The following is a 24,830-nucleotide window of genomic DNA, read 5'->3' as shown; positions in this document are numbered from 1 at the left end:
TGTCAAATATGGTAGAACCAGAGTTCAAGGCCTGTTCTGACAACTCCAAATATGGGAAAAGAACTGGAATTTGTATTTCTTGGGTTCTATACAAGATGTATTTTCTCATTACTGTGAGTCCCTTAATTTTTCATCTTTGCTCATCTTCATGTATCAAATAAAAACAAGTACAATGTAAAAAAAAGTATCTTTAAAATTAATTGCATCCAATTAAGACAACTCTGAGATACCATTACACAAATCTCAGATTGGCTAAAATGATAGAAATGATAATGATAAATGTTGGGTGGGAGGTGGGAAAACTGGGACACTAATACATTATTAGTGGAGTTGTGAATTGATTCAATCATTCTGAAGAGCAATTTGTAACTATGCCCAAAGGGCTACCAAGCTATGATATCAAACTACCAAGCAGCCCTTTGATCCAGCAGTGACTCTACTGGGTCTGTATCCTAAAGAGATCATAAAAAAGGAAAAACGACCAACATGTGCAAAAAAATTTATAGAAGCCCTTTTTTAGTGGCAAGGAATAGAAACTGAATGGATGTTCATTGGTTGGGGAATAGCTGCATAAGTTACGGTATATGAATATAACAGAATATTAATGTTCCATAAAAAATGATCAGCAGGATGATTTCAGAAAGGTCTGCAGAGAATTATATGAACTGATGCTAAGGGAAGTGAGCAGAACTAGGAGAACACTGTGAACAGCCACAATGAGATCATGTGATGACCAGCTATGCTGAACTTTATTCTTTTCAGCAGTGAGATGATCCAGGCCAAATCCAATAGATTTGTGATGAAGAGAAACATCTGCATCCAGAGAGAGGACTACAGAGATTGAATGTGGATCACAACATAATATTTTCACCTTTTTGTTGTTTGCTTGCTTTTTTTTCTTTCTCATTTTTCCCTTTTAAATCTGATTTTTATTTTACAGAATGATAAATATGGAGATATGTTTAGAAAAAATTGTACATGTTTAATCTATTGGATTAGTTGCTGTCCAGGGGAGGGGAGAAATGAGAAGGGAAGAAAAAAGATTTGGAATCCAAGATTTTTCAAGGATGAATGTTGAAAACTATCTTTGCATGCATTTTGAAAATAAAGATAAATTTGGAAACTGGGCATGATACATTGCATGTTTCTGTCATACTATTGAATGAAGATCATTCCAGTGAGAGTGGCTCTGTCATGGGCTTCTCTATCCTAGATCTCTCCTTGACCGTACTTTTCTAGCACAGAACTTTCAACAAATAATTATTAAAAATTAACTTTCACTAATATGATCCATCGTGCTTTCTTCTGGGGATACAGAGTCAGAAACTAAAAATTCCTGTTCTTATAGAACATATATTCGGTGTACATTATATACATTGGGGCACATTGTATATACATAGGCAAATACAAATTTTTAACTTATTTTTTATTTTATTAGAACACTAATATTCCATAATATTCATATACCATAATTTATTCAAGTATTTCCAACTGATGGTCATCCACCCAGTTTCCAGTTCCTTGCTACTACAAAAAGGGCTGCTACAAATACAAATATTTTAAAATGTTTTTTGGATTAAAAAAAGTTCATTGTCACCAACTTGAATCTCCTTAGTAACTTGCCTTAAAAGTAACCATTCAACCTTTCCTTGACCTAATGGGGAACCTACTTACTTTTTCCCAAAGCCCATTTCTTTTAGGGGAAATTTTTCCTTAAATCAATTATGTTTATTAATTAAATAGCTTTTCAAAGTAATTTTTTATTCATTAAAAATTCACTTTAAAAATGCTAGCAAAACTATATTTTATACAAAATGTACTCCAAAAGCAATAGACTGGGGAAAAAAATTTACGGCCAAGGATTCTGATAAAGGTCTCATTTCTAAACTATATAGAGAATTGACTCAAATTTGTAAGAATATAAGCCATTCTCCAATTGATAAATGGTCAAAAAATATAGACAAAGAAATTAAAGCCATTTCTAGTCACATGAAAAAATATTCTGTCACTAGTTATAAGAAAAAAAGCAAATTAAGACAATTCTGAGGTAATATCACACAACTCTAAGACTGGCTATGATGGCAGGAGAAGATAATGATGAATGTTGGAGGGAATGTAAAAGTGTGACACTAATACATTTTTGGTGGAGTTGTGAACTGATCCAAGCATTGTGGAGAGCAATATGGAACTATGCCCAAAGGTCTATCAAACTGTGCATACTCTTTGATCCAGCAGTGTCTGTACTGGGTCTATATCCCAAAGAGATCGTAAAAAAAGGAAAAGAACCCAAATGTGCAGAAATGTTTGTATCAGCCCTTTTTGTAGTAGCCCAGGAACTGGAAACTGAGTGAATGTCCATCAGTTAGAGAATGACTAAATAAATTATGGTATATGAATATTATGGAATATTATTATTCTATAAGAAATAATCAGCAGGATGATTTCAGAAAGGCCTGGAGAGACTTATGTGAACTGATCCTAAGATAAGTGAGGAGAACCAAGAGAACATTATACACAGCAACAAGAAGATTATATTATGATTAATCCTGATGCAAGTGGCTCTTTTCAACAATGAAGTGATTCAGGCCAGTTCCAATGGTCTTTTGTTGGAGAGGGCCATCTGTATCCAGAGTGAGGACTGTGGAAACTGAGTGTGTATCATAACATAGTATTTTTCACTTTTTTGTTGTTTGTTTGCATTTTGTTTTCTTTCTCATTCCCCCCCCCCTTTTTGATCTGATGTTTCTTGTGAAGCATGATAATTGTGGAAATGTATATAGAAGAACTGCACATGTTTAACAAATATTGGATTACTTGCCATTTAGGGGAGGAAATGGGAAAAAGAGAGGAAGAAAAAAATATGGAACACAAGGTTTTTCAAGGGTAAATGTTGAAAACAATGTATATGTTTTGAAAATAAAAAGATTTTTAAAAACAAATTTACCCCAAGTATTTCAGTTCAATAGTGAGAGTATCTTTACTATTCATTCTTTTATTTAATTGATCCCTGAAACAAATGTACAGGAATATTTAAAATTATTAAGCATTAATAAAAATGCTCTTTTTTGGGAGGATGAGAGAAGCTACTAGTAAAGGAAAATACATTTTTTAGGAAAGACATATGTAAAAGGAATAGAAGATTTAGGGCTTGAATGAACCTTAGAAACCACCTTTTCTAACTCCCTCATTTTGTAGTTTAGAACACAGAGACAGGTTCTAGTAATTGACTTAAACCCACATTGCTCACATGAGCTCAAAACTTGTACTTGCTAGACCTAGATTTTTCTTTCATGATATTATAATCTTTTATGGAGTCAGTGATTAAATATAGAGACTCTAATATTAATCTTCAAATGTGTTCTGTATGTAAAATGCAACAATAGGCACAAAACAATTTGATCAAAATGCAGATATTTACTCAAGTTGTAATACTTGCTCTAGGTTGACTATACTAATATCTACTTACTCTAGTAGGTTGGCTCCCCATAACACTTCCATATATCCTACCAAAATGGAAAGGTTGCCCTGGAGGTAGTGATTTTTAACCTTATTATAACATCACAATAATTAACATTTTCAAAGGGCTAATCACAGTTGAATGACTTGGGAATATTAAATGAAAATCATATGAAAAGAAGGTAAACAACTCCACAAATATTTTTGACATAGTCAAAGTATATACAGAATAGAGGACTAAGAAAACTCAAGTTTGAAGTATAATTGGCAAGGAATGTAAGGTTTAAATCCTGGAAATCCTCTAGCTATAATCCTTGAGATGATGCCCATAGGTGAAGTGTAATTTTTCTGCTTGAAAAGCAGTAGATTTATCTGTTAGTGAATAAACATTTGTCAAGTACATATTATGCACTAGACATTGCACTAAGTTAGGGATACAAATAGAAGAAAAGAAAAACAGTTCTCATTCTCAAGGAACTTCAAGTTTAATGAAAATGAAAATGGGATAAGGGAAGTAGCCAATATGGACATAATGGAGAAAGCAGAAAAGTCCCAAAGGAGAAAATATCTAGTCTGTCCTTTCCTCTCCATGCATATACTGTTGTCAGTTGTCCTGGAAAAGTTTGTAGGATTCTGTCAGGAAATTCAATATACTCCAGACCCTTTAAAGGATACTCTAGAGAAGAAGATGGAGGATATGGGGGAAGAGAGAATGAAGCCATTAATGGGGCTCACCTCCTCCCACTACCTGCCAGCAATTTCTTCTCAATGGTGTGGATAGAGGCTGCCTGTATGTCAACAAATTCTTAAAATCCTGGATTCTAAATTAGTCTGTAAGTTTGTAAATGATCTACAAGGAATAACTAAATTTCTTCAACTAATTTGAACAGTTCCTATTAAATATTACTATAATTCATTCAATAATCTTCAAAGACATCTAAATTTAACAAGGGCATTTTTTTTTGCATTTAGTCTAAAACCTATGGCTGAGTGACTAAATAGAGAAGTATTATCAACTAATAAAAGTATCTAGGTGTAGGTAGCATCTTGAATTTGTATTAAGTGGGTAAGTGATTTGACTTAATCAACTTTTACCTTATGAAGGACATACAGCTAACAGGTCTTATACCAGTGGTTCAGATGATTAGTTCTAAGTGGGATTAGTTTATAAGGGAAAGGAGTTACCTTTCTTATCTTTCAAAAAAATTATAGACTTAAGATCAGAAATGAAAACAGAACTTAACAGAGTGAGTGCAATGAAAATAATTTAGAATTGAAGGATTCTATGATCCCATATGTTAACTTAAAATATATTGATATTTTTCTTTTTAATAGAACCATCCATATGTTAACTTTTAATGAAGTAAATGTTAAGGCATGGAGGTAAAATTAGAAAGCATGTGGAACAGATAATCAGGAGTTATTCAGTGTATCCTCAAACCAAAGACTCTGATGAAGTCCAGAGAAAGCTGAATAATGAATGAGACACCATACTATGTGGAACACTGCTGAAAAATAAGGATGTTACCCTTATCTCTCACAATTATAGGAAACTTGGTCTCAGCAATAATCTTAGGAGTGAAACTCCCAAAAAAAACTATTTTACTGACCTAGAAAAAATAACAACAAAATTCATCTGGAGGAACAAAAGGTCAAAAATTTCAAGGGAAGTAATGAAAAGCAAAGCAAATGAAGGTGGCCTAGGTGTACCAGATCTAAAACTATTATAAAGTAATAGTCATCAAAACCATTTGGTACTGACTGAGAAATCGAGCAGTTGATCAGTAGAATGAGTTAGAATCACAGAACAAAATAGTGAATGACTATAGCAATCTAGTGTTTGACAAACCCAAAGATCCCAGCTTTTGGGATCAGAATTCACTATTTGACAAAAACTGTTGGGAAAATTGGAAACTAGTATGGCAGAAACTAGGCATGAACCAACATTTAATACCATATACCAAGAGAAGGTTGAAATGGGGTTCATGATCTAGACATAAAGAATGAAATTATAAATAAATTAGAAGAATATAGGATAGTTTACCTCTCAGATTTGTGGAGGAGAAAGGAATTTGTGACCAAAAAAGAACTAAAATCATTATTGATCACAAAATAGATAATTTTGACTATATTAAGTTAAAAAGTTTTTGTAGAAACAAAACTAATGCAGACAAGATTAGAAGGGAAGCAATAAACTGGGAAACATTTTTACGTTCAAAGGTTCTGATAAAGGCTTCATTTCTAAAATATATAGAGAATTGACTCAAATTTATAAGAATTTGAGCCATTACCCAATTGTTAAATGGTCAGAGGATATGAACAGATAATTTTCAGATGAAGAAATTGAAACTATTTGTAGTCATATGAAAAGGTGCTCCCAATCATTATTGATCAGAGAAATGCAAATCAAGACAACTCTGAGATACCACTACACATCTGTCAGATTGACTAAAATGACAGGAAAAGATAATGACGAATTCTGGAGGGGATGTGGGAAAACTGGGACACTGATACAGTGTTGGTGGAATTGTGAATGGATCCAACCATTCTGGAGAATGATTTGGAACTATGCTCAAAAAGTTATCAAACTGTACATAGCCTTTGATCCAGCAGTGTTTCTACTGGGATTATATCCCAAAGAGATCTTGAAGAGGGGAAAGGGACCCACATGTGCAAAAATATTTGTGGCAGTTCTTTTTGTAGTGGCAAGAAACTGGAAACTGAATGGATGCCCATCAATTAGAGAATGGCTGAATAAATTATGGTATATGAATGTTATGGAATATTATTGTTCTGTAAGAAACAACTAGCAGGATGCTTTCAGAGACACCTAGAGAAACTCATATGAACTGATACTAACTGAAATGAGCAGAACTAGGAGATCATTATACACAGCAACAACAAGATTATATGACGATCAATTCTGATGGATGTGGTTCTCTTTAACAATGAGATGATTGAAACCAGTTCTACTTGTTCAGTGATGAAGAGAGCCATATACACCCAGAGAGAGGACATTGTCTTTGCTCTCAAGGAAGTGACATTCAAGTGGAGGAAACAATATATAAAGTGGGTGCATGGAAGACATATCATTCAGAAGAGAGCTCACTAGAATGAGAAGGGACCAGGGAAAATCCCAGCAGAATGTGGGCTTTGAAATGAAACTTAAAGGAAGTCAAGATAATTAAAAGGTATTGCTGAGGAGAAAGAGCATTTCAAGCAGGGGGCATAAAAAGGCATAGTGGCAGTAGATGGAGTCTTGTATGTAAGGAGCAACAAGAAGGTCAGTGTCCATGGAAGGTGGCAGAGGGCTTTGAATCAAGATGTTGGTGGTTAAACTCACAGTATTAAGTCTTCCAATATATACCAAATAATAGCTAACATGAGTGAGTTTGTCAAGCTTCCTCACTGCACTGGCTAACTATGGAATATTATGCAGTTTTGGATCAATCTCTCTAACCCTCCCCTCACGTTCACACCTACTTTCAATCATCCCCAAGAATTCCTCTCAAAAGCCAGAGAAATAAATTCCTGCTAAATTAGGAATCAAGAGGAAATGGTGAATATTCATCTTTTCCTAATAAGCCACACTTTTGAAGAACTTATAGTTCTGGAATTATAGAGTAAATCTAGCTAGCTATTCATCTGACACACATCTGTCACTGTATTTGGGAGAACCTTCTTTCTAGATTAAAAAATTGTGCCTAGAAAATAAGTTCTGGATTTGGATTTTCATGCTTTGCAATACTAAGAATGACATTAGCCAGCAAATTAGAAGTACAAATGAGAAAAAAAATCAGGATTTTTCCATGTCTTATTTTGATTTTGATTCCAACTTGGATTTAATGATAGCATCAAATGTAATTCCAGGTAACTGAGCCACTTGCAGAGACATAGAATGGTAATGATTTTTCCTCCCTATAGCACACCATTGCATCAAACAATTGGCTATGATTTCTGTTCTATACAGGTGGGTTTCAGAGTGACTTTATAACTGGTCAGGCATTGAGTACATTGCCTGACACTTCCTCAGTAGAATGGTTATTTCAGGTTTACATGACTTCTGAGTTTTGAACTTCATTTGTGTTGGTTAAAAACTACACCTCTCTGCTAGTACTCTCTTGCCTGGGAATGGGTGTTTGAAGGGTAAGAGTGTGGAAGGAAGTAGCAAGGAGGCGGTCTCAGTTTTAACTTATTCACGAGCTCCTCTTAAATGACTTCTTTTTATTCTAGCAATGATTCAGTTGAAAGAATTATTGCTGGCTCCCAAGTTGGCTAAAAAGGCTCTTTATTAGAATCCCACATCTTATGTCACTGATTGTGATTCTGTTCATAGCTTTGACATCCTCTTCCTCCACTCCCCATCCCACCCCAGCTTTGTTAGCTGACATCACCCTATGTTAGTAATTCCTCCTTTTGACTTTCCTTTTTTATACATTCCTCTGGTAGGGCTGTGCATCCATGACAACTACTGATTGTGTGAGCTTCCTCCCTCAGACTGTTATTTAAGGTTCAGATTCCATGATTAGTCAAAAAAAGATAATGAAAAAAAGGATTAGGTGGCATAGACAATTAAACTATTACTCATTTGTGCTCAAAAATCTAGGTTCTTGCTTCTGTGTCACAGAGAGATTAGTGTGTTACTATCAATCTCATTTCTCCTTTATTTTTTGTCTATATCCAAAGACTCCTTCAGCTTTTTCTGCAGCAATTCTGAGCCATATGTTCAGTTTACTTCTTAAACACTGACCTCTTTTTCTGCTTCATCAATTAGCTTTCACTTGTGCTTCTCCTGATTATACCAACTCTCCAAATTAAAATCTTTTGTACGCTATAAATTTCAGGGAAAAAACCTTGCTTTCCTGAAAATAATCTGATTTGTCTTTAATGACTGAAATTAGGAATGTCACTTCTGTCAAATATCATTTCATTTCTCCAGATATTTAGATGTCATTTTATTATTACTTATATTTTAAATTCTTTCTTATTTTGATGACTGCCATCTTTTCTGGCATTTCCCCCCATTTATTTGGCATTACTTTTTAAAAAGTGAACAATTTAAAATTGCTTTAAGGTTTTAATCAATGACTTTACGAATGTTTATTTCAATAGACAGGGGGAAACACCCATAGGTAAAAAAAAAAAAAAATTATAGCAGCTCTTTTTGTGGTGGCAAAGAATTTAGAAGATGTCCATTAGTTGGGGGATAGCTGAATAATTTGTGGTATATGAATGTACTGGAATACTATTGTGCTATAAGAAATAAAGAACAGGTGGATTTCAGAAAACCTCCACAGACATATATGAACTGATGGTAAGTGAAGTGAGCAGAATTACAATATTCAAACAACTATGACTGACTTAGCTCTTCTCAGCAATATAACGTACTAAGATAATTCTAAAAGATTCATGATGCCAAATGCTTTCTACATCCAGAGAAAGAACTGATAGTGTCTACATACAGATCAAAGCATACTATTTTCACTTTTTTTGGTTTTTTGCTTTGTTGTTTTACCTGTTTTTTTCCTTTTCTTATGTTTCTTCTTTCACAACATAACTAATATGGAAATATGTCTTACATGACTGTGCTTATACAACTTTCATCTGATTGCCTTGGGGAAGAGGGAGGGAAGAAAAGGAGGGAGAAAAATTTGGAACTCAAAATCTTTCAGAAAATAAATGTTGAAAATTGTCTTTACATGTAATTGGAAAAAACAAAATACTATTTAAAAACCTTGAGAGGTAAGCACTATTTCCCCATTTTAGAGATGAGTGAAACTAAGATAGACAGAAGTTAAATGACTTGTCAACAGTCTCACAAGCAGCAAAAGGAAGGACATGAACTCAGATCTTCCTGATTCAATTTCCACTTCTCTATCAATTGTGCCACCAAGCTGCAAACATTCTGTTCACTGGACTACCTAACTAAAACATTTTACAAGCCATAAAGTATGCACCATTATTAATAATAATATGCTAACTCTTTTTAATAACTATAACAATAAACTTCTTAATTTTCTGTTCAATTACAAAAAATATACCAAATCATTTTTTATCTACCTATCCAATAATTCCCCAAACACTAGATATGAGAGAAGGATAGTAGTAGAGCAATTTCTTTCAGGACCCTTTCTCTCTAAGGTATATTAAACTTATACAAGAAGAATATAATTCGAATATGGGTCAAGTTTCTACAGAGATTTAGGGTTGACAAAGCATTTTACATACAATATTTCATTTGATTCTTGCAACAAACTGGTAAGGCCTCCTCTTGAAGAGGACCATGACATCAGAGAGGTGATGAAATGACATGCAAGTGAATTGGATTGAAGTGAGTAAGAGATATGCAAAGTCACCTGCCTCACTTTTCCCTGCAGAGCCATTTGGGTCCAATGGCAAGATATAGATCAGAATGATTGGAGATGGCCCTGAATGCAAGGGGAGAGCTTGATTTTTTTAAGCTAAGATTTTCAAAATTTAAAGGTCTTAATTTGACAGAGGCCTTCATTCAGTGACTAAGGCTAAATAGCAATTAGGCAAAGAAACTCCTCTTACACCTAGTCAAAAAAAAAAAAAAATCTAAATAAATAAATAAGTGGGTCTGGGAGGGGGAAGACCCTTGGGATTTTGGTCAAAACAGAAATGATTGGTATTATAAAGATTAATTTAGAGATGAATAAACTAGCAGTGTTAAGGTTTATTTCTTCTTTGATTATATTGGATATTATACTGAAGTGATAAATTTAGAATTGTAAGGTTAATCAGAATTTATCAAGTCCAATCTTTCATTTTTACAGAGAAGAAAATTAAAGCAAGAGAAGTTTAGTTATTTCCTCAAGGTAATAAAAGTCATGAATATCACTGATAGAAATTTACTCTTTGTTTTCTCATTAATGTACTCTTTTCATAGTACATACGTACATCAAGCTGCTTTGAGTAAACCTGTATTTTAATTGATAGCATTTTCACTTTCTGTTCCTCCCTCTTTCCTTCCTTTTATGGAGAAAGTTTTTTAAGTCAATTCCATATCTCATACCTCTCCTATTCCTAGGATGCTACATAAAGCTCCAAAATATATCCATCACAGAATTTAGCTAAGCTCTTCCTTCCTTAGAGATCAAAGGTCAAAGACCTTCTCAGTCTGAGGTAGGTATAAATCAAGACAGAATCAGAGGAAAAAAGTGTAGAAAACACACTAATAAGAATTAAATGTAATTCTTTGGAACACTTGTGAGATTCAGAGTGAACAAATCAAAGCTAATTTACATGGCCTTTGATTATTCTAGACTTATTAACTTTGTGGTTTACTGAAAAGTTCAGAAGAGAATCATGTAAATTTAATTGCTCTCTCCTAACTTTTTTCACAAAAGAGATCTTTGATTTTCTTCTGCTATCTACCTGATTGCTGTTAGAAGTATACTTTACAACTAAAACAAGTAAATCAAACAGACTGATTACCACAATAGAAGTAATTCAGGTCACTTATTTAAAATCTTAAACTAATAGTTTAATTGCCTGTAGGTCACAAACCTGCCAGCCTTGTAATTTACACTGTTGAAGCACAAAATGACATTTCTCTTCAGCCGACAGCTTCTTCTCTCCCAGCAATGTATCAGCCAAGGCCTTATACCTGTTAAAAAACAAAAACAAAAATCTGGTAAATGACTTAATACAGGAAGAAACCAAATAGTAATCTTTGAATTTGGAGGATACATTGCTTGAGGTAATTGGTCAGCAGTTTAGCTTTGTTGACATGGGTTTTTGTTTATTCTTTGCTTTTTTCCTATCAATATACACAAGAAGACTTCAATTAGGGAAAAAGGAATTCCTCTAGAGCCAGAGGACTTGGGTTTAAATCTCATCTTTGGCATTAACTACTTGTCCAATCTTAGCCAATCATGTGATGTGTCTGGCCCTCATTTTTCTGAAATGTAGAATGACAGAATTGTACTAGATGGGTTTTGAGGCCCTTTTTAGCTCTATATCTATGAATCTATGACTCTAAAATAATAGACAAATCTATATTCTCTTATTCTCTTTTTAATTCGTAAATTAAGACACTAACATTTCTTGAATTTCTATTGGATCTGTAGAATTTATTTAGATAGCCATTACTAAGAAATTGTTATTTGGAAGTAATTTAACATGAACATGTAAAGATTTTGGAATAATCTCCCCCTTCTACTTCCTCTAAACTTCCAGTCATATTAATCTAAATGAATATGTAAAGAAAAGTAGATGCATAAGTAGCTTCATTTGAAGAGAGAAATTCGTATTATATGTTTATGACTTCAGAGCCCATTTGGAAGGAATGTGGTAAAAAATTCTGCTCAGCACTTTACTTTCTCTTGTTGGAGTCAATTAAAACCTGAAGAATTATTCTGCTCATCTCATATTGTATTTGCTTCCTCTAAATTTACTAAGATGAAATTTTTAGAATCCCTTATTTTGCCATGTCCTTTATGTTCATCTATTCTAAATGAAATTAATGTAAGTTTAAAATTCCCATCAATAGAAAAAAATTGACTTTCATAGTATTCCGCCAACCAACTGATAGCTATTTGTTAAGCCTTTCCTCTTCCATCTTTCTCTCCTTTTGGCATTTCACCTGGCATGTGAGCAAATAGTGCATTAAAAAAACAAAAGCATCTGCATTAACTTTCTCTCTGCTACTACATTATATTGTTTATCAATATCATGTTAAACTATACTGTAAGCCAGAATAAAGTTCTGCCAAAACTTAAGGGGAAGCTCATATCATTATCACATAAGATTTCTGCTCTTTTGTGCAGAATGGCTGATAGTTTTTTCTCATGTGAGCTATAGTTAATTGGGTATATCCTAAAATGAGGCTTTTCAATTCACTTAGGGGAATTAGGCAAGGAAAAGGAAAAAAAAAAACAAACTATGTATCCTTATTTACCACATTTACTCAGACTCTAGAATTGCTATTATTGCAGAAACCAACTGACAGTCATATAAGATGGATATATGGCTATTCATTTTGCAAATACCATCCATAAGAGATCCATTGAAAGAGGGTTGAGGAATTGAGTGGGCAATATTGCAAAGACTGCAGTTACAGTAAATAATGCATATAGGAGAAATTCATACTATTCACTTTTTAGATAAGCATGTTTTCTTATTTTCTCTCTTAACTCTTTAAGTACCTTACTTGATGAAAAACAAAAACAAAAATATTTTCCTTTGTATGACATGAAAGTTTCCATCATTTGGTCAGCAAAATAAACACATCAATTCTAGCACAATCACTTCTTTTTATATAAACTTTACTCAAATGTCAAGCTCTGGGTATGAGAGCTTATAAAAATAGAAAAAGGTAAGCAATACATAGTGAAGTTGATGTGCCAGAGGCAAGGGAATGAAAAATTTCAACTCATCAACTTAATCATACTAAATGGGCTAAAATGATCTAGGGATGACTGGATACCTAGTGTTCTTTTATGGAAATAATACTTCTCCAAATTGTCCTGAAGCAGTGTCCTTCCTCCTACTCACTTTGAATGTAATCACTTTTTTGGTTGGTGAAGAAAGCAGGCATTTCTCAGAAACAGGAGCAGGTATTGGGCAATGTTTAGAGCAAATAGGTCTCTTGAGAATTTTTTAAATCCCCCAAAGGTACTGGTAACAATGTATCACAGTAAGAAATGATATATGTATAATTTAATATTTTTTAATTATCCACAGTGGAAATAGGATCAGATTGAGATCTAGGGTTTAGTAGCATCTCTGATACCAAGTTACTTGTTATGTGGAAGTGGGCAAATCATTCAGCAATCATGTTCCATTCTTTCTGTTATCCACCTGGAAATAGCCACTGAGACGAACCCTATCCAAAACAGTAATATTTTGGATCTAGATATCCAAAGACCATCATCTCTTTCCTCATGTTCTACTTAGCTTTGAATCCCTCCAAGATGAAGCTACCTAAATTGGAGAGTGATCAATCATCATCCTCTTCCTCTACCTTGTCTCAGGCCCTTAGGCTATGCTACATTCAAACTTCATGTCTACCAAGATAACTAGAACTTGCTAGTAAGTACATCTTGCCATTAATCTTGCTACTACACATGCGGACACTTCTCTGACCTTTTCCTATCATGTTTCTCCTTTTACTTAAAGAATGATAAAATCAATATTGACAACACTGCTGGAAATAATTCACTGCTTCTATAGAAGCCATGGGTGGAAGTTATGAAGAGTCCAATTTAGACTTGATGTCTGTCAAGAAAAAAATTTCTAACCATTAGTGTTCAAAAGTAGAGTAAGTGGTAGTTCCCTTTCCCTGAGATCTTTCAGTAAAGGCTAGATTTTCAATTGCCATATGTTAAAGTAAAAATTTCTTTGGACTACATGACCATTGAATTTTTTCCCATTCTGAAATTCTGTACTATCAGAAAAAAAAATAGCTCTATTTTCTCAGACAGATAATGCTACATTAAATGGTGTCTTAATAATGTCATCATTGTGAGATAAGGCAATAAAGTACAAAGATATTCATTGTGAATTCTAATCTATAGGCAAAGAAACTGAAGATTTGGTTCTTTATGCCACATTCTGCCAAAGATTTTGGGTCTTCCCCCTCTACAAAAACTCAAAGTAAATCAATCTAGAAATGGAATCACTTTTTTTCAACTTCAAAAGAGACAATTGGAATCATAAGGGAAAATCACAAAAAACTCCACTCATTTAGCATCTCATGGTATGAAGTCAAAGAAAACAAAAACAAAAACAAAATGTGTTGAGAAAAGAAGCTATTAATGTAACTCTTAAATGTAACTATTAAAATAACTCTTCATTGGACTCTTCAAGTATCCACATAGTTATGGACAAAAATCATTAGCAGCATTTCAATATCTTTGATTATGAAGGATAACACTAATTATGAGCAATAAAACAGAAATGCTAGAAAAAGATAGATGGAAAGATATTAATACCATCACCACTTCTTCCAGATGTTTAAGAAGCTAGTATTCATTTAAAATCATTCCTATTAATTAAACATATCTTAAATTTTATTCTAATCATATGTTTAGAAGTGGAAGGAACCTTTGGTGAAAGTTACACAGATAATAAAAAATAGAAAGAGAGTAGCTTTCACAAAATTTAGGTAAACATTCCACTGATCTATTAGTCTCTTAACCATGTTAAAAAGAAAGAGAATTTAGAGGCATGTGATCTGTTCTTGATGAAACTTTTGCCCTTTGTCATCATTCTTTCCTCTCTAGATGTTTAGCCATACTTTAAAAACTATATTAAACAATTCTGCTTGGAATCCAAGAAACATTCACTGGCCTAATGTTTAAAAACACCATTCTTTTCTCTGTAGAGGACTAATTAAACTGATATGCTTATTGGGACATAAGCCTTTATTTGGGATTGTGATTACATCATGGTATCCCAGTATTAGATTTAATAAATTTATTTCTAAAAGAGGTCTTAGAGGCCATTCCCATAATTTTTTTTTTATCTCAGGGAATTGAGCTACAGAGAGTTAAACAACTTCCTTGGCTCACATGCAATAAATATTTGAGGTAGAATTTGAACCCAAGGTTTGCTAATTCTAAGTACAACATCCTATCACATCCTATTGCCTAAACTGACATGACTAATTATTGCCAGATAAATTAACAAATTGACATGGTGAAGCTGATTATGGATGAAATACACACAGATTATTAAAGGATATTTTCCCAAATAGAATCCATAGGAAAAAACATATATTCAATATAATTTGATATATGTACATGTGGATTGAATGGTTAACTGTTGTATGAAATTGCACATGATGCTAACTAGGGCAATTAGACCAATGCCTTGGCAGATAGGAATAGAATCCTGCCTAACTGTAACAAACAAAAGAAACCAGTGTCAACTGCTTTATAATTTTATGATCGAGAAGCTTAGTTCCCTGAATGATTTGAGAAAACAAATTTTGTTTTTTTCTTTGCAGAATTGAGCTTTATTGGATATTGAATATTGCATATTCTGTTAGACTTAAGTGATAGGTTTAGCCAGTTTTGCTAAATTGTTTTTTTCTCATATTATTTTATTTTTTAGTTATTGTTATAAAAGAATGTCTTGCTAGATAAGAGAGGGCAAAGGAACATATTCTGAAATAAAAATGATTTAAAAGAAGAACAGAAATAAACCATCAGGAATATAATAGTTCACAAAGCAACTAATTTAATATACAGATATGCAATTAGTACATGAAATTGCATCATGAATTGCACCATTATTTAACTTCTCTATTTCTGTTACTTCTCTTCATTTTCACAAAAATGAGATAAAGTTGGAGATAGCACAGAGAATATCAAAATGATGATTAAAGGATGAACATTAGAATGTAGAAGAAGAATATGTAATGGTATGTGAATGAGATGGAATATTTTTGTGCTATAAGAAATAAGGAAATGAGAGACTTGAAAGAGACATACAAAAACTCATGAATTTACATAGAGTGAAATAAGCAAATTAAAAATTTATATTCTAACTTCAATATAATAAAAAATAATGTTAAATACATTAACAGTTGAAAAATGAAATGAACAGAACCGGAAGAACAACTTATATAAAGCTTTGTAAATTTAAGCAATTTTTTAAATGATTTAGAACTAAAATTAATGAAATAAATTTCTATGATTCCAAACAATTGATGATAAAACATGCCATTCACATCCTTACAGAAAGAGGATAGATTTAGTACGTGAAATTACACACACACACACACACACACATATACACACACACACAAAATAAGAAAATGTGTTCCACTTAACTATACATATTTATTATAAGGAGTTTATTATTCTTTTCTCTTTTTCTCTTTCCCTTCCCCTCCCACCTACAATGGTCAAAAGCAGAAAGGGGAAATAAAAAAATATATATTTTTGTTAATTTTAAAAAATTAAATGATTTGTGTGGAGGGATGGTATATGTGCTACAGAAACGGACTGTTGTATGAATTTTTAGATTAGGTCACCATGTTAGTTTTGCTTAATTGCCTTCTTGTTACAAGTAACTCTTGAGAAATGGGAGAAATGCATAAATGTAATTTAGAAAAGAACACATTGATGAAAACTTTTAAAAAATTAAAAAGGAGGGATGAAAAGAATTGAAATTATTTTGACAATAACAGGAGATTATTCTTTCCACTTAGAATACTGACCTTCTATTACTACCCAGATACCTAGAAGGACCAGAGAAGAGAATGTGATTTCACGTAGCAGTATATTTCCCTGTTCTCATGGCATCAAGAGATATTCAGATCAAATATAATGTCTCATAAGAAGTTACTTTAAAAGACCAACAAAGTTAGTGGTAGAAATCTTCATGAAGAATATAACATCATCTTGAAAAGTTCTTCTTTTCTGACATATATCTTGAATGTTCAAATTACTCAGAAATGAGACTCCTAAATACAAATGCTTTCCCCATAATTTTCAAAGGAGAAAAAAATATCTTAAAGGTTCTTATTCCACCAGCCCTCATTACTCTACTGAACTCTCTCTACCCCTACCTTGGAAAGTATGCATTCTAAAGCATTGATTCTTTGTGTGCTTAAGTTTTTATTTGTTTATTTATATTTTTATGTTTTCATTGCAATCCCTTAATTTTTGTGCTATCCCTTCATTTTCCTATCGACCTCTCTGATTTTAAGCTTATATAAGACAGATATTTCTATTTCCCTTCCCAACTACTTGCTTTTAAAACTCCCCTTTGTGCATAGTATGGTTGTATTCAATAAGTGTTGCTGCCTGGCTAAATTCAACTAGAGATTCATTTTATTAGCTTCACAGTACTGTTCCGTTTCCTCTTCATATCATGTTCTCATGGTAAACATGGTGCAGGTGCAGGTGGGTGATTTTCTAGCTATTCAGGGCTAATTTCCAGCATTCTGAAGGCTGAGTGGTATGCTGAGCATAACAGCTGCCTAGCAACGGGGCTGACATGCATCATGAAAACAGAGAGAAGTATGAAGGAAAAGGAAAGCAACTGGGCTTGAGAGGGAAATAAAACCTATTTAAAGTGGGTGGAGGGGTGAGGAATGAAACAGAAGAAAAGAAAGATAAAGGTTTTTTTTTTTCCTTCTTTGTAAAAAATAAAGTGCTATGACTGAGAAGAGTCTTATCGGTTTGAAAATCATTTGACTCATGGAAATTCTATTTAATCCATAAAATTTATACATTTTCTCCCTTCAACTTTTTTTTTTTTTTTCAACATTCAAGAATCCTAAGTGGGTGTGCGTATCATCAATATAGAATTGCCTCCACAATAACCTTCAAAATAAATAAAAACAGAGAGGAGATAAAATGAGAATGTATGTGTCTTAAGACTGCAGTCTTTATTTTGCTAGTCATATTTTGTAATTGACTTTATTTATGCAACAAACTACGTTAATATGTAGAAATATGTACCTATACTGGCCTATTGCAAAGCTAGATGGGAAAGAAATACTACTTTAACATAAATAGAATGATAGTTTCCATTTATATAGTGTGTGTTTTAAGTTTTGCTTTATATTGTTCCATTTAACCTTCCCAACAATCTTGATAGCTGCTATTATAGCTTTTCAGATGAGAAAACCAAGTCTTAGAGAATTAAGTGATTAGTACAAAGTCATTATTGAGCTATGAACCCAGGCTTCCCTGAGTTTAGTACTTAATGCATTATACTACTGCTGCTTGGCTGGTCCATTTGCCAAGAAAATCTGCTATTCCTTCTGGCAGTAGTTTGAATCCTGACTTTGACACTAACTCTATCATTATGAGCAAGTCACTTTTTCCCAATTCAGTTGCTTCCTTATCTATAAAAGAAGAACACAGAATTAGATGACCTTAAAAGTCTTTTCCAGTTGAAAATTTGTGATGCTACTTCTCTAGTTTGTATTGGGAGAAGAGACTAATGTAATCGATAACAAGACCATTATAGAGTGACAAATATTTCTTTCTCATCTACATAAGCGTACACTTATTAAACACTATGTATAAAATCCCTTGTTAAAGATGTAAATATAAGTCCATGCATAAGCATTTATTTATTACCTGCCAGATACTATACTAAGCAAACTATATAAAATGAATGCTTAACTCTCCTATAAATCACAGATTCAGGTTTGGAAGTGAGTTTAGAGGTCATTAGTTCAATCTATTCATTTTACAGATAAATAAATAAAGTCCAAAAAGGTTAATTAACTTGACTAAATTTACACAGGTAGTACCTTAAGGAAGCTAACACTCTCTTGGATAGACTTGATATCTGTGAATTTATATTAAAAAAATATTGCATTGAAACTTTTTTTTTGAAACTTACTATCACTTTACAAAGATTCTGCATACTCCCACTCTCTCAATAAAGCCCTTCCTCAAAGTAAAAAAAAAAAAAAGGTAAAAATAATAAATATTTTGACCAAATGTGAAAATGTAGCACTTACTCTACACTTTTAGTCAACTACATTTTTGTCAAAGCTTCATGATCAGTACACTGAAATTACTGTATTAATCAGAGTTCTGGTGTCTTTCACTGTTGTTTTCCTTTACATTGTTGCATAAACTTTCTCCTGAATCTCCCTACTTTACCCTGCATCAATTCACAAAGTTCTTCTGGATTTCCATGAAATTTTAATATTTCTCTTTTTTAATGTCACAACAATATTCTATTACATTTATATACCACAATGGGTTGAGATCTTCTGCAATCATTGGACAAGAATTTTGTTTCCCATTCATTGATGCCACAAATACTACTACAAATACTTTGCATATATTATCTGTATCTATGTCTTTGAGGTATGTAATGACTAATGAAACTTTTAGTGCCAAATTATTTTTCATAATGTTTGTGGACCATTTCATGATTTGATAATTCCATTAAAACTCAGCACAGGTATGCCTTTCTTTCCATAATGTCCCCATTTGCCATTTTCATCATTTTTTTCAGTGTTGCTACCACTTTTAATATTGTTGGAATTCATGTAGTCACTAAAAAAGCAAGATATTTAATAAAGCAGTAGGGAAGCAGAATTGGTAATACCATTATGATGATAATTCTAGAAGCATTGTAATAGTTATGTTCAGAAGTGAATGACATTTTTAGAGATAATTCAAGTGCATATAGAAATTTTCCTCTATCAAAGGAACATGCTAACAGGGATTAAATAATTGTATTTCGGGGCTTAGCCATTTACAAGATCACCTGTACCAGAACACTGATCTCTTGCAAATATAATCCATTTTTTATGATAGTGCAAGATTAATTTCCTAAAGCACAATTCCAATCATGCAATTTCTCTACTCCAAAACATTCAATGACCCCTTTACTGTTTTACAAAGAAAAGTCCAAATTCTATAATCTCTCATTCAAAGTCCTTCACAGTAATATTCCAGTTTATAGTTTAAGCTTCTCACTTATTGTTTAACACAGTGCATGACACATATTAAGCAATTAATAAAAAAAATTGTTTACTGATTACTTTGCTATATGTATTCTGCTCAACAACTAACCAAGTCTATTCACTATTATTCCTAATAGTGTGCCATCCTTTTGTTTTCTGGGCTATTTGTTTTACTATTTTTACTGTCCTTCCCAACTGCCTGCCCACATATATTTCTATTTTTTGAAATTTTGTCTTTCTTTGCAGGAAAATTTCAAGAATCTTTTTAATTTTTTTTTAATTTTAATTTCCCATTAATTTTTTCTTGATGTCCCAAACTCAATCTGTTCATTTTCTTTCTCCAAATTCCATATTTTATTATTTGCACTTCTTGTCTGGAATTTATATTAATTCCTGTTATTATATTATATTAATTGTATTATATTCTTTACCAGATTATAAATTCCTTGAAATCGTAGGCTGTCTTACTCATTTTTTTTAATCCTGCTTGAAACCAACATAGCATGTGTACAGTTGACCATGAAAAAAAAAACTATATGCTGAATTGTATAGAACTTGGGTCACAGACAGAACTGTCCCTTCTGAGCCTTGATTATTTGTTGTTGCTTAGTTATTCAATCATATCCAGCTCCTTGAGACCCTGTAATGGGTTTTTCTGATATAGATACTAGAATAGTTTGACTCTTTCTTCTCCAATAGATTAAGGCAAATAGAAGTGAAATGACGTGATCAGGATCACTTAGCTGGTGAGTGTCTAAGACTATATTGGAACTCAGGTCTTTCTGATCTGAAAGGTCTAATACTCTATTCATTGCATCACCTAATTGGAACCAGGGCCTGGGCATATGTGGAAGGCAGCCATAAGCTCTGTAACATTTTAAACTGTTTGTTATGGGCCAGAACTTGAGACAAGGTGATAACTCAATGGAATTGATAGAAACAATGCTTGTGTTTACACCTTTGAGAGTTCACACATTAGCTCACATATTAGAGTTCACAAGTTGGGAGATTTCAGGATTCAGTATGAGATTCACGAGTTGACACTTCCCATAATCACACTCTCGGAGGAGGAGTCAACATTTGAGTTTATTCCTCTAAAACAACATAAAAAGGAGCTGAGTCAGTGGAGTCAGTCAGTTTGGAAGATTGCCAGGAGTCAGAGTTGAGCTAGAGGCAGAAGCTGGCAGAGGCAAATGACTAGCAACGAGAGCTCTCAGAACTAAAGAAAGCCAACTGAGCTATTTTGGAAGAGACAATAAAAGACTATACTTTATTCCCTGGCTGCATTTGAGGTGATTTGAACTGGAACTAAGGCTGCCTCCAGAAAAACTCCCCAAGAAACCTGCTCACACAGAGAATGATTATATATTAAGGAAAAGAGAAGCACACCACAACTGTTGATCACCATATACTACTCTCTTCTTCCTTGATTTTCATGATGATTCTCTCTCCTGATTTCTCTGCTTCTTCTCAGATTGTTTTTCTGGATCATCATCTTTGTACTACCCTTTCCATCTGACTGTCAATGTTTCTTCTTTTCTCTTAAAGATTTCATCAAGTTTTATTAATCAATTTTTATTCCCTGTCCAGGTAATTCACAAATCTAAATATTCAATTTTTTTCTGAGCTCTAGCTTTGAATCACCATTATTTTTTTTTAAATTGCAAGTACTGACCATTTCTTATAAACTCATCAGTCTACTAGCTAAGTAGAATTTATTAAATGTTAGTTAGCCGATTCATTTAAGTAAAGACCTATGTCTCTTTTTTTCTTAAAATAAAATTCTTCATCATAGTTATTACCATCCATTGTAATAGTGTCTCTGAAGCTGTACAAAGTCTTAAAAATGAGAGAGAAGTTATATAAGCACCAATGTGCTATAATCAAAAGCATATTATTTCAAGAGTGATACCCACATTCTAATTCTGTCTTTCCCACTGATTAGCTCTGTGAACTTGGTAACTTAAAACTTTAAGTACCTCATTTTCTTTATATGTAACATGAAGTGGATTCATTTAGTGCTATAAAGTCTCTTCTAATTCCAAAATTTTTATTTTGTTAGTTTTATTGAAAACACATATATATGTAAATTATATAGGGAGATACATATGATTATTTCTCCATTAATTAGCTGATTTCTCTATGTGTTCTATTCTGTTTTTCTGTTTATCTTCAGTTTTTTTGTTCCAAAATGCTAATATATGCTCATTATTATACAGAGACTTTTGACCAAAGGTGATAAACCAAAATTTGGAATGTTTAATATGACAGATTTGAATTACCATAGTGTATACAGGTTTCACTTCCATTATAATCACCATTTCTGAAGCACCTGAATTCAAATCCCTGGAGGAAAGCAAATCGCTAGGAGATATTATCTTAATCCTATAGTATTCATTCATGCACTTCATGTAATTAAGCAGGGGTTCCCTCATGCCAGACAATATGGTGGCTGAATAATAAAAAGAATGCTAAATTATACTTCAGCTCTTGGGAGTAGCTGATACAGCTATGCAAATAAAAAATGAATTCACAGCATCTGCTAAGAATTTACATGACAGTGCTCTCAAGTTCTCTTATTTAAAATTGGCATCACCATTTCATTTTGATTGTGCAATATAGCAACATCCTATTTATTCAATAAATGGATTAAAATGAAACATTAAATGAGAAATGTCTTAGCAGGAAATCTGCAGTAAACTGCATTTCCCAAGCAATGCCACTCACTTGATAGCATTTTGTTTTAACTATGGACTATTTTTTTTTTTCTAGGCATCTTCCTTAGTTGTTCTTCCAGACACATAATTCCAGCTCTGCTCAAAGTCACTCTAGTGCCATCTACCATAAAGAACATTTAAAACTATTCTCTCATATATGAGGCTATGTGATAGGGCTGAAATAATGGTTGGGGCATTGGGAGTCAATAACACATTTTTCTGGTCCACTTACATGCAGGAGGAAGCTAAGCATATTCCATATATTGCATTTGGAAAGATATGTGTTACTTCTTCATCTACAATGAATTGAACAATTCACTTGCTAAACCAGGGGCTTTCATTGATCAGGTACAAGAACAGCTTGTTTTGCTAAATGGAGGAGAACAAATGCTCATTTGCTTTTTAAGTCTAAACAAGAGGCCTTTTTAAGAACATAATTTAAGTAAAATTATTCTATTCCTGTACCAATTTGATCTTTCATCAGCTATTTAATGAGGTCAACTTGACCTCTTGGAGTAGTAACATGAAACTAATGCAGACGGATGCATTTTTATATTTGAGATGTTTCTTCTTTAAACTAACTATATTTCCCTATTTTTGTTCACTATTTAGAGGTAACTCTTCTTATACACATTGACTAAAAAGGATTTCAATATATAAAGTTTCATATGAAGATTAAAAGGTTATATTTTCATTTAACAAATTAGCAAATTTATTTTCCCCTTATTTATTAAATTAAATTAATTTAAATAAACAAATTAAATTAAATTAAACTGATATTTAATATTTAATTTCCTGTATAGAGCGCTACACAAACATATATACATATATATGGGTAGTGCTTAAGAATAAAATTAATATTTTCTTGGATTAATAGTATAGTGCTGAAGTCATCCAAGATTCTTAAATACAATAAGGATCTTTTTTTGACCCATACAATTTAGAAGAACTGATATTCTAAGTTATTTGTATTTTTGTCTTTATTTGGGAGCATTAATTTGAAAACAAAAACAATAAGAATTGTATGGAAAATGAAGTCAAAGGAATAAAAATATGGTTGATGCTAAAAAATGGAGAATAAGGAATGAAAATTTTCATTAGCTAGCATATACTATGTTCAACCAAATTTAGGAAAATGTGTAGTAAGAGGCAGCATGCTGTAACAGGGGAAATATTCAGATGTGGAATTAGAATCTATATATTCAAGTCCCATCTTTACTCTGGATAGCATTATTGAACTTTCATATACAAATGGAGACACTTACATTTGCTACCTCATGGATTCTTATAAAGATTAAAAGAAATGACTTATGGAAAATGCTCTGTTATTCTGAAATCCTAACTCAGTGTTAGTTACTGTAATTATGAAACCACATAAAGTGAACTACATGTTTTGATTTACTGCCTCTTACTTAATAGATATATGTATATCATAACTAAATGTGAACTGAACCAGTTTGGCATCAGAGAAGAACAATTAGCAAATTTATGAATCAGCATCCTGTTTACACTTCTGTTGTAAAGGATAATAACTTGTTGGTGTAATTAAGGCACTTTGTACTCATTGCCAACTGTCATTATATGAAAATATTGACTAAGCTTAAGTCCCTGCTGGGAAATGCAAGATGTGTGAAATTCTCACATATGTTTGAAATTCAAACACAGTATCATTAACTGATAGGCAGTAATGAGTAGATTAAAAAGCCTCAGTTGAAAAAATATATAAGAATTCATTCATTCATTCAACAAAAAATTTTAAGGGTTGTATACAAGACTGCAAGGTTAAAAATTAAAGCCATCCATAGTCATATAAAAATGGTCTAAATCATTGTTGATTAGAGAAATGCAAATTAAAACAACTCTGAGGTAAACTTTACATGTATCAGATTGCCTTTATGACAGGAAAAGATAATGATAAATGTTGGAAGGGATGTAGGAAAACTAGAACACTGATGCATTGTTGGTGGAGTTGTGGACTGCTTAAGCCATTTTGGAGAGCAATTTGGAACTATGCCCAAAGGGCTAGAAAACTGCATATCCTTTGATACATCAGTGTCTCTATTGAATCTATATCCCAAAGAGATCATAAAATAGAGGAAAGGACCTCTATGTGCGAATAAGTTTGTAACAGCTCTTTCAGTAGTGGCAAAAAAATTGAAAATTGAGAAGATGCCTAACATTTGGGGGATAGCTGGATAAGTTATGGCATATGAATATAATGGAATACTATTGTTCTATAA

The 24,830-nt window shown here is 32.7% G+C and overlaps 1 protein-coding gene across 1 annotated transcript in view; it reads right to left on the bottom strand.

Moving 5' to 3' along the window:
• The window catches only part of MYO16 (myosin XVI), a 722,870-nt gene that overhangs the window by 138,212 nt on the left and 559,828 nt on the right, over positions 1-24,830 (bottom strand). The window contains exon 28 of the mRNA XM_051984178.1: positions 10,987-11,086. Within this exon, the coding sequence (XP_051840138.1) occupies positions 10,987-11,086 (100 nt within the window). The remainder of the gene's footprint in view (positions 1-10,986; positions 11,087-24,830) is intronic.

Source organism: Antechinus flavipes, chromosome 3 (assembly GCF_016432865.1).
Source record: "Antechinus flavipes isolate AdamAnt ecotype Samford, QLD, Australia chromosome 3, AdamAnt_v2, whole genome shotgun sequence".
Lineage (NCBI taxonomy): Eukaryota > Metazoa > Chordata > Mammalia > Dasyuromorphia > Dasyuridae > Antechinus > Antechinus flavipes.
The sequence above is the reverse complement of the archived record's forward strand: the minus strand, read 5'-3'. Positions and strand labels throughout refer to the sequence as shown.